The 14,404-nt window shown below is 31.2% G+C and overlaps 4 protein-coding genes across 5 annotated transcripts in view; 3 read left to right on the top strand and 1 right to left on the bottom strand.

Annotated features, from left to right (window-relative positions):
• LOC105365613 (uncharacterized) overlaps positions 1–337 on the top strand; it is a 7,854-nt gene extending 7,517 nt beyond the window's left edge. The window contains exons 19-20 of the mRNA XM_011503828.1: positions 1–106; positions 173–337. The exon at positions 1–106 is cut by the window's left edge and continues 310 nt beyond it. Coding sequence (XP_011502130.1) covers positions 1–106; positions 173–302 — 236 coding nt within the window. The 3' untranslated portion in view covers positions 303–337. The remainder of the gene's footprint in view (positions 107–172) is intronic.
• Positions 338–1,304: 967 nt separating this feature from the next.
• Positions 1,305–3,801, bottom strand: LOC105365548 (small integral membrane protein 14). Of its 2 annotated transcripts, none has more exons than XM_011503742.1 (5): positions 3,704–3,801; positions 2,155–2,273; positions 1,719–1,773; positions 1,497–1,636; positions 1,305–1,430 (listed from the first exon to the last, which is right to left on the bottom strand). In XM_011503742.1, the coding sequence occupies exons 2-5, from the start codon at positions 2,233–2,235 to the stop codon at positions 1,386–1,388; spliced, it is 321 nt and encodes a 106-aa protein (XP_011502044.1). In that variant the 5' UTR covers positions 2,236–2,273; positions 3,704–3,801; the 3' UTR covers positions 1,305–1,385. The 2 variants fall into 2 exon arrangements, with proteins under 2 accessions (XP_011502044.1, XP_011502045.1); XM_011503743.1 differs by lacking the exon at positions 3,704–3,801 and adding an exon at positions 2,353–2,433.
• A 501-nt stretch (positions 3,802–4,302) lies between these two features.
• PolD1 (DNA polymerase delta 1, catalytic subunit) lies at positions 4,303–9,652 on the top strand. The gene is made up of 13 exons (XM_011503740.1): positions 4,303–5,026; positions 5,225–5,321; positions 5,434–5,545; positions 5,701–5,873; positions 5,966–6,225; positions 6,320–6,546; positions 6,620–6,786; positions 6,911–7,156; positions 7,234–7,536; positions 7,636–8,106; positions 8,264–8,670; positions 8,767–9,420; positions 9,537–9,652. The coding sequence occupies exons 1-13, from the start codon at positions 4,839–4,841 to the stop codon at positions 9,631–9,633; spliced, it is 3,402 nt and encodes a 1,133-aa protein (XP_011502042.1). The 5' UTR covers positions 4,303–4,838; the 3' UTR covers positions 9,634–9,652.
• A 1,382-nt stretch (positions 9,653–11,034) lies between these two features.
• Eno (alpha-enolase) lies at positions 11,035–13,472 on the top strand. Its single transcript, XM_011503739.1, has 6 exons — positions 11,035–11,126; positions 11,319–11,492; positions 11,572–11,729; positions 12,063–12,363; positions 12,442–12,731; positions 13,128–13,472. Exons 1-6 carry the CDS (start codon positions 11,064–11,066, stop codon positions 13,447–13,449), a joined length of 1,308 nt encoding a protein of 435 aa, XP_011502041.1. The 5' UTR covers positions 11,035–11,063; the 3' UTR covers positions 13,450–13,472.
• The last annotated feature ends 932 nt before the right edge of the window (positions 13,473–14,404 follow it).

The following is a 14,404-nucleotide window of genomic DNA, read 5'->3' as shown; positions in this document are numbered from 1 at the left end:
AAAGTGGCACTTCTCAACTGTCCATTCCCCAATCTTCGAATCAAATTTTGTGCACAATGGATGGTAACTTAATTGTTCAAAAAGAAGCTACAGTGCTAACTACCAGGTACATTTCTAATATTTTATTCATTAACTTTGTGCCATTATTTTAATAAATGAGAATTCATTTTAGATCGTATGCTGATACAATGGCATTCTTAAAAAATAAAAGAATACCTAGGTTACAAAAATCCTCCGATAACCAGGAGGATAAACCGGTTGCCAAAAAACATAAGGGAGAATCCTTTGATTCCTGTAAATAAGTGTTATCTCTTCTTTTTTTTTTTTTTTTTTTTTTTTTTTTCTTTTTTTTTTCCTTTTTTTTATATATATAATGATGAATGCTAATTAAAATTAGTCGCTATTCGTAAATGAATTCTTTACGTATACAGTACACTATGTAGTTCTTATATTGTAAGATTAATAAAATAGGATGAATGATGTCTAAAATGTACTAATTTGACTCATTTTGATAAAAAAAAAAATATATATATATATTCGAAAGATACACATATATATGAATATGTATGTATCTACAATAAATAAAATTAAACGTGAGTATTGAAAACGTAATTTAAATTTCTACGAGATGATAAATTTCATGATAAATAATATATATATAAGTTTTTAAACTTACATTTAACTTTGTGTTTATTGGTTATATACTTTTACATTTTCGTTATATCATTTGATTATTACAGTAATTTAATACTAATATAAAACTTTATATAAAAGAGGGAAAAGAAAATACAAATATGTATAAAAAGTTCTTTTAACGGCATTAATTATTTCATTAATTTATATTTCACTTCATTTTTTTGTATGTACAAACATAACTTGGAACAAAATTTTTCCATAATATCAATCATTATCACTAGGATGATAAATTCATGTACAAATGCAGAGAAACGATTTCAATTAGAATCATTTTTAAATTTTAAAACTTTATTAACTTGCATTATAACTGCCTTTAAGAAATTTAAATTTTCCTACTAAAGAATTTCTTTCTACTTGCAAATTTATAGATATTACATATTCTTCTATACACTTAAAATATTGCACATTTAATGGAAAGATTAAAAGTGTATTTAATATAATTCTTATAACTCATTATTACATTTATTACCTGTTACCATTATTTGATATATTTATACTATAGAGAATGCACTAACATAAAATATTTTGGCCCCTGTTTTTTATATTATGCATTTGAATATTTTCGAATAAAAAAAGATCTACAGCGTAAGAGTGTTAAAGCAAGTTTCTTACAATTTTTTTTTTTTTTTTATTATCAAGTTAAAAATGTTAAATGACTTGAGAAATCCAGCTACAAGCCATATTAATTCTTAATTGATAGTGGGCGGTGGCATTGGTGGCTCACCATCAGAATCCTGGAAACAATCATATTTCACGTACATATAATAAAAGATTAAATGAATTTGATTAATCATACATACTGGATCACTGTCTCTAGCTTTTGTGCTGTCTAACTGTCGAAGTGAATTGGGTCTAAGAGCATATAACAACATACCAAATATAGCAAATAAACACACCATCATGAAACGACTATCGTTTGAAATATTTGCTGGGTCTGGTACTATTGAAATGAAAAATATATTAAAAAATTGCAATTCAAACGACTGCATAATGATGCGGTGGATCTGATTAAATTTACATACATCGTGACATAGTAAGGCACTCATTATCTGTGCAATATGCTTGTGATTGTCGTAACTAAAATGAAAAAATATATCAAAGCAGTTAGGAAATAAAACGATTTTTAAAATATCATTAATTATAATAGAATTATGGATTCGTGTGAATTTACGGATAATACTACTTATATAGTATAAGAAAATATGAAAAGATAAGCATTTAATATCTTGTAAGTATATATTACAATTGAAGGTAATAACATTTTTCTTCTTTTAAATTACATTCAAGTTATGTTTATACAATTGTAAAGATAGACGAGGATAACTTGCAAAGACTTAAAATCAATTTATTCATATTGATTTTAATTGAATTTGTTTAAAGTTTTTCCTCTTTTTTTCATTTTTACTTTTTCTTGCTTTTCAATTAAATGTTACTTTAAATGCATAATTCTTAACTCACAATAGACAAAAGTCTCTGCATTGCTAGATCATGATTCCACATGCAAGCACACAAATCAAAACCTTCATCCTCGTCACTCATGATTCTTCTTTATATTTATTTACTTATTTACCATAAAACTGAAAGATCAAAAGAATTACTTATTTATTTGCAAAAAAAAAGGTGGCATTAAATATTATGGGAGATAATTATTTTTACAATTGAGAGTGCATAAATAAACATCTATCTGGAACAATATAATAGATACATTAAAAATTGTAGTTATTCCGTGCCTACAGGTTAAACATAAATGTTAAATTTTATCTATACTAATATATATATATATATATATATATATATATATATACATATACATATATTGATAAGACGTCTTTATAACAGAATAATAAAATTGATAACAACACAAAAAATGATTTATAATAATAAATAGTATTATAAAATTATTACTTCATTAATGCTTGATTAACACGATTAACATATTAACAATGAATTAATACACTGATTTTTCTTCTTAAATTACACAATTCGATTTAACATTTAAGTATTAAATATATAATGGATTAAAAATTTGCAGTCAAATCGTTGAAATAGAGAGTACATATTAAAAAAAAGAGAGAGAGAAAAAAAGCCCAGTTAAAACGTCATTTTGTCTTCGAAATATTTATTATGTTTTTTAAACATTTAAAAAAAATAAATTAAAATTGTTTCAAACATCAATTATATGCATATATGCATTTGGTTTGGATGGGAGTCATCGTCTTCGCTTCGTCTTCGTCTTCGTCTGTGACTGTGGCTGTGGCTGTGGCTGTGGCTGTGGCTGTGGTTGTGCGTGTGCGTGTGCGTGTATTTACGTACGCATGCATTTGTGCGTGCGCGGATGAATATTAGAATGTGTGTGGGCGTGAGTCATTTAAATATAAATAAAAAATATTAATCGTTATTAATTAATGTTCGATGTAGCTGATAAAACGGCAAAAATGCTAACAGATGGAATTTTTGTCCCGATATGGTAATTAACCGATGTCACATTAATAGTTAAAACAATCGCTTAATGAGATTAAAAACTCTGCAAAAAACACCGCATAAACGACATCCTATCACAAATTCACAAATATTGCATAAATGTTTCATTGCCATAAAAAGTTCAAGCTAATGCACTTCTCTCTCCTCAAGAGCTCTTAAAAAAAATCTGTTTTTTCATCCGTTGCCAAATGAACGATACGACGTTACATTACATTTGAAAAAAAGAAGAGAAAAAAAAAAAGAAAAAAAAGAAAAGAAAACAAGAACAGCCTGAAAACATTATACGCATATCATGGAAAGAATCTTTTGACAGTTCCCAAACATTAAGTGCACTGTACAGTAGTTCGCGAAACGAAAGAATAACAGACGACGGAAAATAGGTCGACCATTTTACAAACAGATAATTCGCTGGCAATGGTAAAGCTATAAACGTGGAAAGCTGTTAGAATTCGGTTGAAAACAACGAAAAGAAGAAACTGTTGTCGTGTCATATGAAGCTGCAGGTGTGTTAAACAATGGTACTTACGAACAGCACGAATGTCGACTGGTTACGTGGTTTAATTTCAGTCGACTTAAATCTACTCATGATCCGCATACGTCAAGCGACAACATTCTCACACACTAGCGCCACGCAGCTGTGTGTAAGTGCGCGCGCATGCACATGACGAATACCAACACAACGTTGTAAGTATACGTTACATGGGCGTATGTTTATGATGCCTGCATGCCGAGCCAAGCGCAGCAACATCCATGAATAACATAGAAACGAGAGAACGAGAGAACGAGAGAGAGAGAAGGAGCGAGAGCTGACGAAGGAAGGACAGTCAGTCGAATGATAGATTGACAGAGATAAACAGAGATACTGGCACGTACGCACGCGTGTGCGCGAGGGTGTGTATCTACACATATATAAATATATATGCATATGCGCACGCGTATGTATGGAGAGAGAGCGAGTGTGTGCACATGCGAGAATGTTACATAGCGGGGCGGGGGGAGAGAAAGAGAAGGAGAAGGAGAGCAAGCTTAGTAACTAAGAGAGCAAAGAGGGAGAAAGGGAAAGATAACAACGGATGTTTTATTGGACATAAGATTGTAGGTATGCGACTGGCTATACGGTATATGCTATCGGCTTCACCTCGGGCACTTGGACTCGGTGGTTACTCGGGCTTCCTCGTCGATCTTCGCCGGCTCTTTCTCATTACAATAAAGATACAAAATTCATTTGTGAAAATATATTTATCCAAATTTTTGAAAAATGATATTTTTGATTTAAGAATAGCGATAAAGATGAAACGTACGGCACTTTGAGAAATAGCATGCTAATAATGTTACTCTTATAGCTATAAAATGTTTGTTTTAACTTTTTCTCTTAATTCGTCTGTCGTATATGTTTACGGTCTAGTTAAAAATCTCATTTTCCGATCATTTTTGTACTCTTGAAACAATATTGTAATTTATAATATAATTTACAATTAATTTTGACGGACATATTAATATATAATATACATTGCACAAACAATACTAATAATTTAATAAATCGTTCATAAACTTGAATTTAGCTTTTCACTTTTGTAATTTTTAGCATATGAAAGATAAATTGGGGACAAAAAAAAAAAAAAAAAAAAAAAAAAAAAAAAAAAAGAAGGAATGAAAAATCGATGGCTTTGAGAATTTTAGGAAATTACGCGGGATTTTTTCAACGCAGATATTCTCTGTTGTATTTGGCAGGCGGGAGATATAACAAAAACTTCATTACTCACTTTAAAAAACTGGAAATCGCATCCTCCACAATGAACAGACGTAAATTTACATCATCGGGAAACAACAGTAAAAAAATAAAGCTATCGTAAGGAGAATATTTATTTATCGTATTAATATAACGTTTATTATCGAGATGCATGAAATTTAAAAAAAAAACTTGTTATAACCTTTAAGCCACTAAGTATTTTATGTTAATCTTGTAATTTATTTGTCATAAGTGTTGAAATTGCTCCCTATAAAATTAAAGCAAAAATCGATTTATACGTTTTAAATTATATTTTAGGCACGATGAGGAAGAATCTGTATTCGAATCTGAACTTGCAGCGATGGACGAGTTTGAGGATGACACGAATATCGAAGGAACACAAGTTATTGGAGATGTAGGTTATTGAAAACAAAAAAACTGACTTGCTGATATATCCATCTGTATATGGATATTTATTCAAATTACATAATAACAAAAAATAAAAAAAAATAAAAAAAATTTTTTAGGGACCGGAGCAAGAAAATATACCTTCTAAATGGAGTAGACCCGAACCTCCGCCGATTGATCCATCAAAGGATAATCTATATTTTCAACAAATTGACGTCGATCATTATATAGGTTGGTAATGATCATTAATTTTAAATACCAAAATTGCTTATGCTTAAATAAATATCTGGTATATTTAATATTATGGTGAAAAAAATTATGCATATTATTGTCAAATATTTTGGATTAATACAATTGAAATTGTTCAACATCGTCGTTTACTTCAGATAAGCCATTACCCAACATGCCCGGAAGTAAAGTAGGTCCTGTTCCAATAATGAGAATGTATGGAGTAACGGAGCAAGGAAATTCAATTTGCTGTCACGTACATGGCTTTAGCCCATATTTTTTTGTATCTGCTCATTCATCGTTTAATAATTCACATTGCAAATCATTCAAGGTTTGATTAAATATCTTTCAAATGTTCATAATAGTTTGCAATAACATCAAAGTATTAAATATTAAATATATTGTATTATTAATGAATTACAGGAAGCTTTAAACATTGCAGTTAGAAAAGATATAAAGAATAACAGCGATAATATTCAAGATTTCATTTTGGCAGTCGATATAGTTGAACGTCAGACAGTCTATGGATATACGGGAAATAAAAAATCGCTCTTTTTAAAAATAACAGTTGCTTTACCAAAATTAATTGCTCCATGCAAAAGATTGTTGGAATCTCAAATTGTGTATCCAGTATTGGATCATAAATACGTAGCTTATGAAAGTAATATTGACTTTGACATAAGGTTCATACAAGATATTTTGAGTAAACGAAAGATTTTTTATACATAGACCGCCCTACTAAGCTTTATCCTTTTTTTTTCTTATCCGTACGTATAGATTTATGGCTGATACGCATATGGTTGGTTGTTCATGGATAGAATTAAAAAAAGGGACTTGGAAATTAAGAGGGAAATATAATCATTACTTGAATCCAATTACTAGATGCCAAATAGAAGTCGATGTGGCTTGGGATTTGTTTATTGCTCATGCACCCGAGGGAGAATGGTCTAAGGTCGCACCCTTTAGAATTCTCAGTTTTGATATTGAATGCGCTGGACGTAAAGGTATGTGATACTTTGAAAAAATTAAAAATACCAACAGTCAATTTATTAATTTTAACATTATTTGCAAATGCAGGCATATTCCCGGAGCCTAATCACGATCCTGTTATTCAAATTGCTAATATGGTAATACTACAGGGTGAAAGCGAGCCATTTTTAAGAAATATTTTCACATTAAATACCTGTGCGCCTATTGTAGGATCTCAAGTGTTAAGCTTTGAAAAAGAAAGTAAAATGTTAGAAGTACGTTTGCATTTGCGTAAATAAAAATTTTACTTTATTATTATTATTATTATTATTATTATTATTATTATTATTATTATTATCATATTCGTCGTATTAATAAATTTTATTTATTTTTGTCTAGAAATGGGCTGATTTTATTCGCCAATTAGATCCTGATATATTTACCGGATATAATATTAATAATTTCGACTTTCCATATTTAATTAATCGGGCACAGCACTTAAATGTTAAAAATTTTAGCTATTTAGGTAGAATAAAAAATATAAAATCCGTAATTAAAAATCAAGTATTACAGAGTAAGCAGATGGGTCGAAGAGAAAATAAATACGTTAATTTTGAAGGACGTGTACCATTTGATTTATTATTGGTAAATTTTATTACGTAAAAATTTTAATAATCGCGTTCATTTAACGTTGTACGATATATTTGATTTTTTAATCGAAGGTACTTGTCAGAGATTACAAATTGCGATCTTACACCTTGAACGCCGTAAGTTATCATTTTTTACAAGAACAAAAAGAAGACGTTCATCATAGTATAATAACTGATTTACAAAATGGAAATGCGCAAACAAGAAGGCGTTTGGCTGTTTATTGTTTAAAGGATGCATATTTGCCTCTTAGATTATTAGATAAGCTCATGTGTATTATTATATACATGGAAATGGCAAGGGTAACAGGCGTATCTCTTTCCAGTTTATTAACCAGAGGTCAGCAAATTAAAGTCGTATCACAGCTGTTACGAAAGGTAATGCGATTTTTGAAATTGAAACAACAAATTAATAAACATTTTATGTGATAAATGCAAATAAATTTTTACGCTTTTTTTTTTTGTACTCTTACATAGACGATCGAAAGAGGATATCTAATACCTGTTCATCATGGTCAAGGTTCGGATGAACAATATGAAGGTGCTACAGTAATCGAACCTATTCGTGGGTATTACAACGATCCAATTGCAACATTAGATTTTAGCTCTCTGTATCCCAGTATAATTATGGCGCACAATATTTGCTATACAACACTTGTACATACTTCGACTCAAAATCAATATAATATTGCCAACGACGATATTACCAAAACGCCGGCAAACTCGAGTTTTGTTAAAAGTAACGTTAGAAAGGGAATATTACCTGAGATTTTAGAACATCTATTGTCAGCGAGAAAAATTGCTAAAGCAGAATTAAAGAAAGAAACGGATCCTTTGAAACAAAAAGTGCTCGATGGCCGACAATATGCTTTAAAAGTATCGGCTAATTCTGTTTATGGCTTCACCGGAGCACAACAAGGCAAATTACCTTGTTTAGAAATATCTGGCGTAAGTATTATAATTAAACAAACACTATATTTATAAAAATATTCATAATGAAAAATAAAAGTGCATCCCACAATATATATATATATATGATAAGCACGAACTAGCTTTACAAATATTATCGATGTTTTTTGTTTTTGTTTTTGTTTTTTTTTTTTAGAGTGTCACTGCTTATGGGCGTACGATGATAGAAAAAACTAAACAAGAAGTGGAATCCCATTATCGAAAAGAAAATGGCTATGATAACGATGCTATTGTAATATACGGCGACACTGATTCTGTAATGGTTAAATTTGGTGTTAAAAGCATCGAAGATGCTATGAAACTTGGAAAGGAAGCTGCCGAATACGTGACTTCAAAATTCATTCAGCCTATTAAATTGGAATTTGAAAAGGTTTACTTCCCATATCTTTTGATTAATAAGAAACGTTACGCCGGTCTATATTTTACCAAACCCGATAAATATGATAAAATGGATTGCAAAGGCTTAGAAACTGTAAGAAGAGATAATTGCCCATTGGTTGCTAATATGATGAATACGTGTCTTCAGAAATTACTTATTGACAGGTTCGATATTCGATGTATGATATTTGAATTCGTCGCAATTCATCGCGTAAATCTCAATGTTTCACCCCTACATGACGCTTATATTAATACTTACAGGAATCCCGAGGACGCACTGGATTACGCCAAACAGGTAATTAGCGATCTCTTATGCAATCGCATAGACATATCACAATTGGTCGTCACCAAAGAATTAACAAAAACTGAATACACGGCAAAGCAAGCGCACGTGGAATTGGCGGCTAAAATGAAGAAACGCGATGCTGGCACAGCGCCCAAATTAGGCGATCGCATCCCGTACGTCTTTATCAGTGGACCGAAAGGGGTACCAGCCTACCAAAAGGCCGAAGATCCGATTTACGTATTAGAAAATAGCATACCCATCGACACGAATTATTATCTAGAAAATCAATTGTCAAAACCTCTCGTACGTATTTTCGAACCGATACTTGGCGATAAAGCGGAGTCGTTGCTGTTAAAAGGAGAGCACACGAGAACAAAATCAGTGGCAACGTCCAAAGTCGGAGCTCTGGTGGCTTTCACGCGTAAGAAGGAAACGTGTTTAGGATGTAAGGCTGTGTTGACGGCTGAACGGGAGAAAAATGCTCTCTGTCAATATTGCGAGCAAAATGAATCGCAAATTATTCAGAATGAAATTTACAATGGCAGAAAATTAGAAGAGAAGTTTTGCAGATTATGGACCGAGTGTCAGAGATGCCAAGGAAGTCTTCATCAGGAAGTTATTTGCACAAGGTAATTCATAAACTTTCATTAAACAAGGCCTAATATATGTGTTTCTTCATTTATTTCATTCCATCGTTCATTATGCTGTAAGAGCTTTTATGTGATATTTTTTTTTGATTTTACAGCCGAGATTGTCCAATTTTTTACATGAGAAAAAAAGTTCAAATAGATTTGGACACGCAATCGAAGCGAATTGAAAAGTTTGGGATTCCAGAGTGGTAGAACCACCTTCTCATTCAACAATATATTTGAAATATCATAATTTATGGAAAAAGACAATATTTTAACGTTGTTGTTTTTGACTATGTTTACGTTAACATTTTGAAAATGACTTACGAGTCTCTTTTTGATAACACAATACAATGTAAAAAAAAAAAAATTGTTGATAATCAAGAAATTATTACAAATTTTCACTTATTCATGTATATAAATCATTGTTACTATTACTATTACTATTATTATTATTATTATTATTATTATTATTATTATTATTATTATTACTATTACTATTACCATTACTATTACCATTACTATTACCATTACTATTACTATTATTATTATTATTGTATGGAATAACATTAATAACCATCTTTTTCACGATCAACGCTTGTGTTTTTGAATTATCATTTGAAATTAGGGATTTTTTTGCCTTATCACTAGATGCTTTGAAAATTCTAATTTACTTCTTATTAAACGTATAAGCGTTTTTATAATCACAAAAGAGTCACTAAGGACGATGGAGTTTCTCAATCTTGTGAAATATATTTTATTTGCATGCGATGAAACAAAAAGTAATTGCTCCCGTCAGAATTCCGTCAAATCAATAAATATTATGTTTTTTATTATTGTGCAGGCTGCGCAATAACGAAAACTCACTAGTCTCGGCTCCATGAAATTTCCATTAAAAAACTATAGATCTGCCGTAACGTTGTAGTATTGTCCATATTGAACGTATTCGCAACCGGCTTGTAACGTAGTGAAGGTGAGTTGAATTTCGCGTACTTATTACCTTATATTTTATTATAATAATAGAGGGAAAAGCTAATTAATGCCTTTAACATTTAATTTATATCGACAATTATGTCATTGAAGGGATTAAAGCCAACATCTTAATAATACTTGTTGTATAGTAATTTTTTACGGACACGTGCTTCGCCGACATAATAAAGGATATTGTAATCCATTTAGTTTTATGACAAAGTTGCGAACTATATTTTTTAATTTTTCCACATTTTGTAGTCCATTTAATCGGCACTTCCATTCAATCACCAAACACGATCGATAAATAGTTTACTATTTTCTATTTTATTTATGTTCATCCGATGACCTTCATAAGGTCATTGCTATCAACGCGAAAGTAAGTGCAAGGCTAATTATTCTAATTAATCTAGTGCGTCGAAACTACCTAACATCAATTACTCATAATTGCCATATTAATTTCAAGATTAATTTGTAGCCTTAAAACGCAATCTAAATTATCGAAGATTTATTTAGTTATATAAGAATACTTAAGGATGAGAGAAAATTTTCTTATCGAATGGCAATCAAATTTGTCAATTTCGTACTATTATCGTAGTATCGTCAGTAGCCTAAATACGAATAACTTTTGTTTTAGATATTTGGTAGCGGCTTTTAAGCAAAGTATAAACAAAATGCCGGTTCAAAGCATCAAGGCTCGTCAAATTTATGACTCGCGTGGAAATCCAACTGTCGAGGTAATTATTCTTTATTTTCTCGAATATGTTGTATTTATGTATTTTATTAATTTATATACCTTTTCTAAGATTTTAATTTAATATAAATTTTTTGTTTTTGTTTTGTTTTGTTTCTTCACAAATTTTGTTACGAAATTTCTTCTCAACTCTTCTCACATTATGCATTTATCAATTAAATATGACAAACGACAGGTAGATCTTGTCACTGAAAATGGACTATTTCGTGCTGCCGTGCCTTCGGGTGCCTCGACTGGAGTTCACGAAGCTTTGGAATTGAGAGATAACGACAAGTCTCAATATCATGGCAAGTCAGTTTTTAAAGCTGTTGATAATATTAATAAAATCATTGCACCAGAATTATTGAAGGTAAATTACAAAAGGATTAATTGTATATGTATTGTATTATTATTATGACGATAATGCGTATATGTGTTTACATAATTAGGCCGGCTTGGAAGTAACTCAGCAAACGGATATTGACAACTTAATGTTGAAGCTCGATGGTACAGCTAATAAATCGAAACTTGGAGCTAATGCAATTTTAGGTGTTTCTCTGGCTGTTTGTAAAGCTGGAGCTGCTAAGAAAGCGGTGCCGCTTTATAAGTAAGTTTTTGTTTATTAGTCGTCTCGATTAATTATTGGGTATATTAAGCGAAGGCTAGAAAAGTCGAAATAATTATGGACTAAAGAATTTTATAAAATTGATAATTGTAAGGTGATATATTAGTGTTATTGAAATTGTAGTATTATAATGAAAAGGTTTTTAGTTTGATTTTCATTAAACTTTTGTTCATTTATTCCGTAATTTTCATGCTCGTTATTGATTAAATTTAATGCAAATATACGGAAACTTAAATATATAATCAAGATTGTTATAAATTCTAGAAACTTCATACCTTAAATTATTATCATTAATATATTATATTCTCATATTAGATATATCGCTGAATTGGCTGGAAATACAAACATTATCTTACCAACACCGGCTTTCAATGTCATTAACGGCGGTTCCCACGCAGGTAATAAACTGGCTATGCAAGAATTCATGATTCTTCCAACGGGAGCTAAAAATTTTACCGAAGCCATGAAAATGGGAAGTGAAGTATACCATCACTTGAAGGCTGGAATTAAGAAGAGATTTGGACTGGATGCGACTGCCGTTGGCGACGAAGGTGGTTTTGCTCCAAATATCTTGGAGAACAAAGATGCTCTAGATCTTATTGTAGATGCCATCAAAGTATATACAATATAACATTTAGTTGTAACGATCTGCATAAAATATATCTACCACTTATAATATATTAAATTTTCCAAGGTTGCTGGTTATGAAGGGAAGATCAAAATTGGCATGGATGTTGCTGCTTCTGAATTCTATAAAGATGGCAAATATGATTTAAACTTCAAAAGTGAGAAGTCTGATTCACCAGCGACTTATCATACACCTCAAGCATTACAAAGTTTGTATTTGGATTGGGTCAAACAGTTCCCTATCGTGTCCATCGAAGATCCCTTCGATCAAGATGATTGGGAGTCTTGGACTTCTATCACAGCCGATAGTTTAATTCAAATTGTTGGCGATGATCTTACGGTCACCAATCCGGATAGGTAATGATAATTAAAAATATCAAATATCAAATGGCAAATATCGCGTTAAAGACATTGCTTTTTGTAACTTAATCTCAAATTGGCGATCATTCATTACGTCAGACATTAAGTTCTTACGTTTTTTTGCCTCACTGCAATACCGAGGGCCTGCACTTACTCGTTATCAATATTATCTCCATTTAATTTTCTTCTACAATACGTTTAACGGTAATAATTTTTATCTTGTATATCGATTGTACATTTAAACTCATTACGTATTAATAATACTCTAATTGATATAAGATCTCATGTTTACGTGGAGATTCTTCTAGTATTACAATATAACGAATAGCAAGCTTGTGCTTCGGGTATAATAAGAAAATTTGAAAATTTGAAAATTTGAAAATTCTCTTTCAGAATAAAGACGGCTATTGAGAAGAAGTCGTGCAATTGTTTGCTCCTGAAGGTGAACCAGATCGGTAGCGTTACCGAGTCAATAAAAGCACACGTGTTGGCAAAGAGCGCCGGATGGGGTACGATGGTGTCTCATCGTTCCGGTGAAACCGAGGATACGTTCATCGCCGACCTGGTTGTTGGACTATCTACAGGCCAAATTAAAACTGGTGCCCCGTGCCGCTCCGAGCGTTTGGCCAAGTACAATCAAATCCTTCGTATCGAGGAGGAGCTGGGAAATGCTGCTAAATACGCCGGCGAAAACTTCCGTAATCCTCACGCCTAATGGATCTGACAATTTAAGGAAAACAATGACGTTATTCATCAACATTTATGATCAAAATTATTTATCCAATTTAGTATTGTCTAATATATAATATTTTATGCGTACTTGTCGAAAATATTTATAATTTAATTCAACTTTATTAAGTCAATATGCAGACCTATGGAAATAAATAGGCTGCATTTAAAAACTTCAAAGTCAAATTTGTCTTTTTAATCCAAACGACGTTATTATTATTATTATTATTATTATTATTATTATTATTATATTATTTTATTTAAAAATTTTTTTTTTTACTCTATTGAATTTTAAGTGTAACCAGTTAAAGGCGGATTGCATCCTATTTTATGTAATATAACAAATTAGGTTTCTTTATTCAATGTCATCGATGAAATCTGTAAATAAATTAATAAAGAAAATAAAAATGGTGTCGGCGTAATTATTATCTATCACGAAACTTATTATCTACCAATCATTGTGCGCAATTATGTAGACGAAACGAAATATTTTAATGTATAGTTGAGTTATTTCCGCCGTCGAATGTTTAACACATAATAATTTGCATAAATCGACGATGAAATACCAAATTCAACACCCGCGTCCTCCTCTCCCTTCAATGAAAGATAAAAAAAAAAAAAAAAAAAAAAAAAAAAAAAAAAAAAAGGAAGAGAGAAAGTCAGATATAATAAATGATCGGTAGGCAAATTGGAATTTTTATCCCTTCGTTTGATAGAGACTGACCCACATAATGTTTCCCTCTTTCTTACTACTACAGATTACACGTTAAACCTACTCTGCATGCATGTTTTCTTCTTCGTAGAAGAATGGCCGGCAATAGCCCGGTATCACGCGAGCTTAAGCGCACACGCGAATATCGACTTAAAGAGAAACCTAAGGTCAGTATACTCTGCTTATATAGCCTTCGAAGTAGTTGGTACGAGGTCCTTGACGTTGTCGA

The sequence above is a fragment of the Ceratosolen solmsi genome, unplaced genomic scaffold (genome assembly GCF_000503995.2).
Source record: "Ceratosolen solmsi marchali unplaced genomic scaffold, CerSol_1.0 scaffold48, whole genome shotgun sequence".
Classification (NCBI taxonomy): domain Eukaryota; kingdom Metazoa; phylum Arthropoda; class Insecta; order Hymenoptera; family Agaonidae; genus Ceratosolen; species Ceratosolen solmsi.
This window is presented reverse-complemented; position numbering and strand designations above follow the sequence as displayed.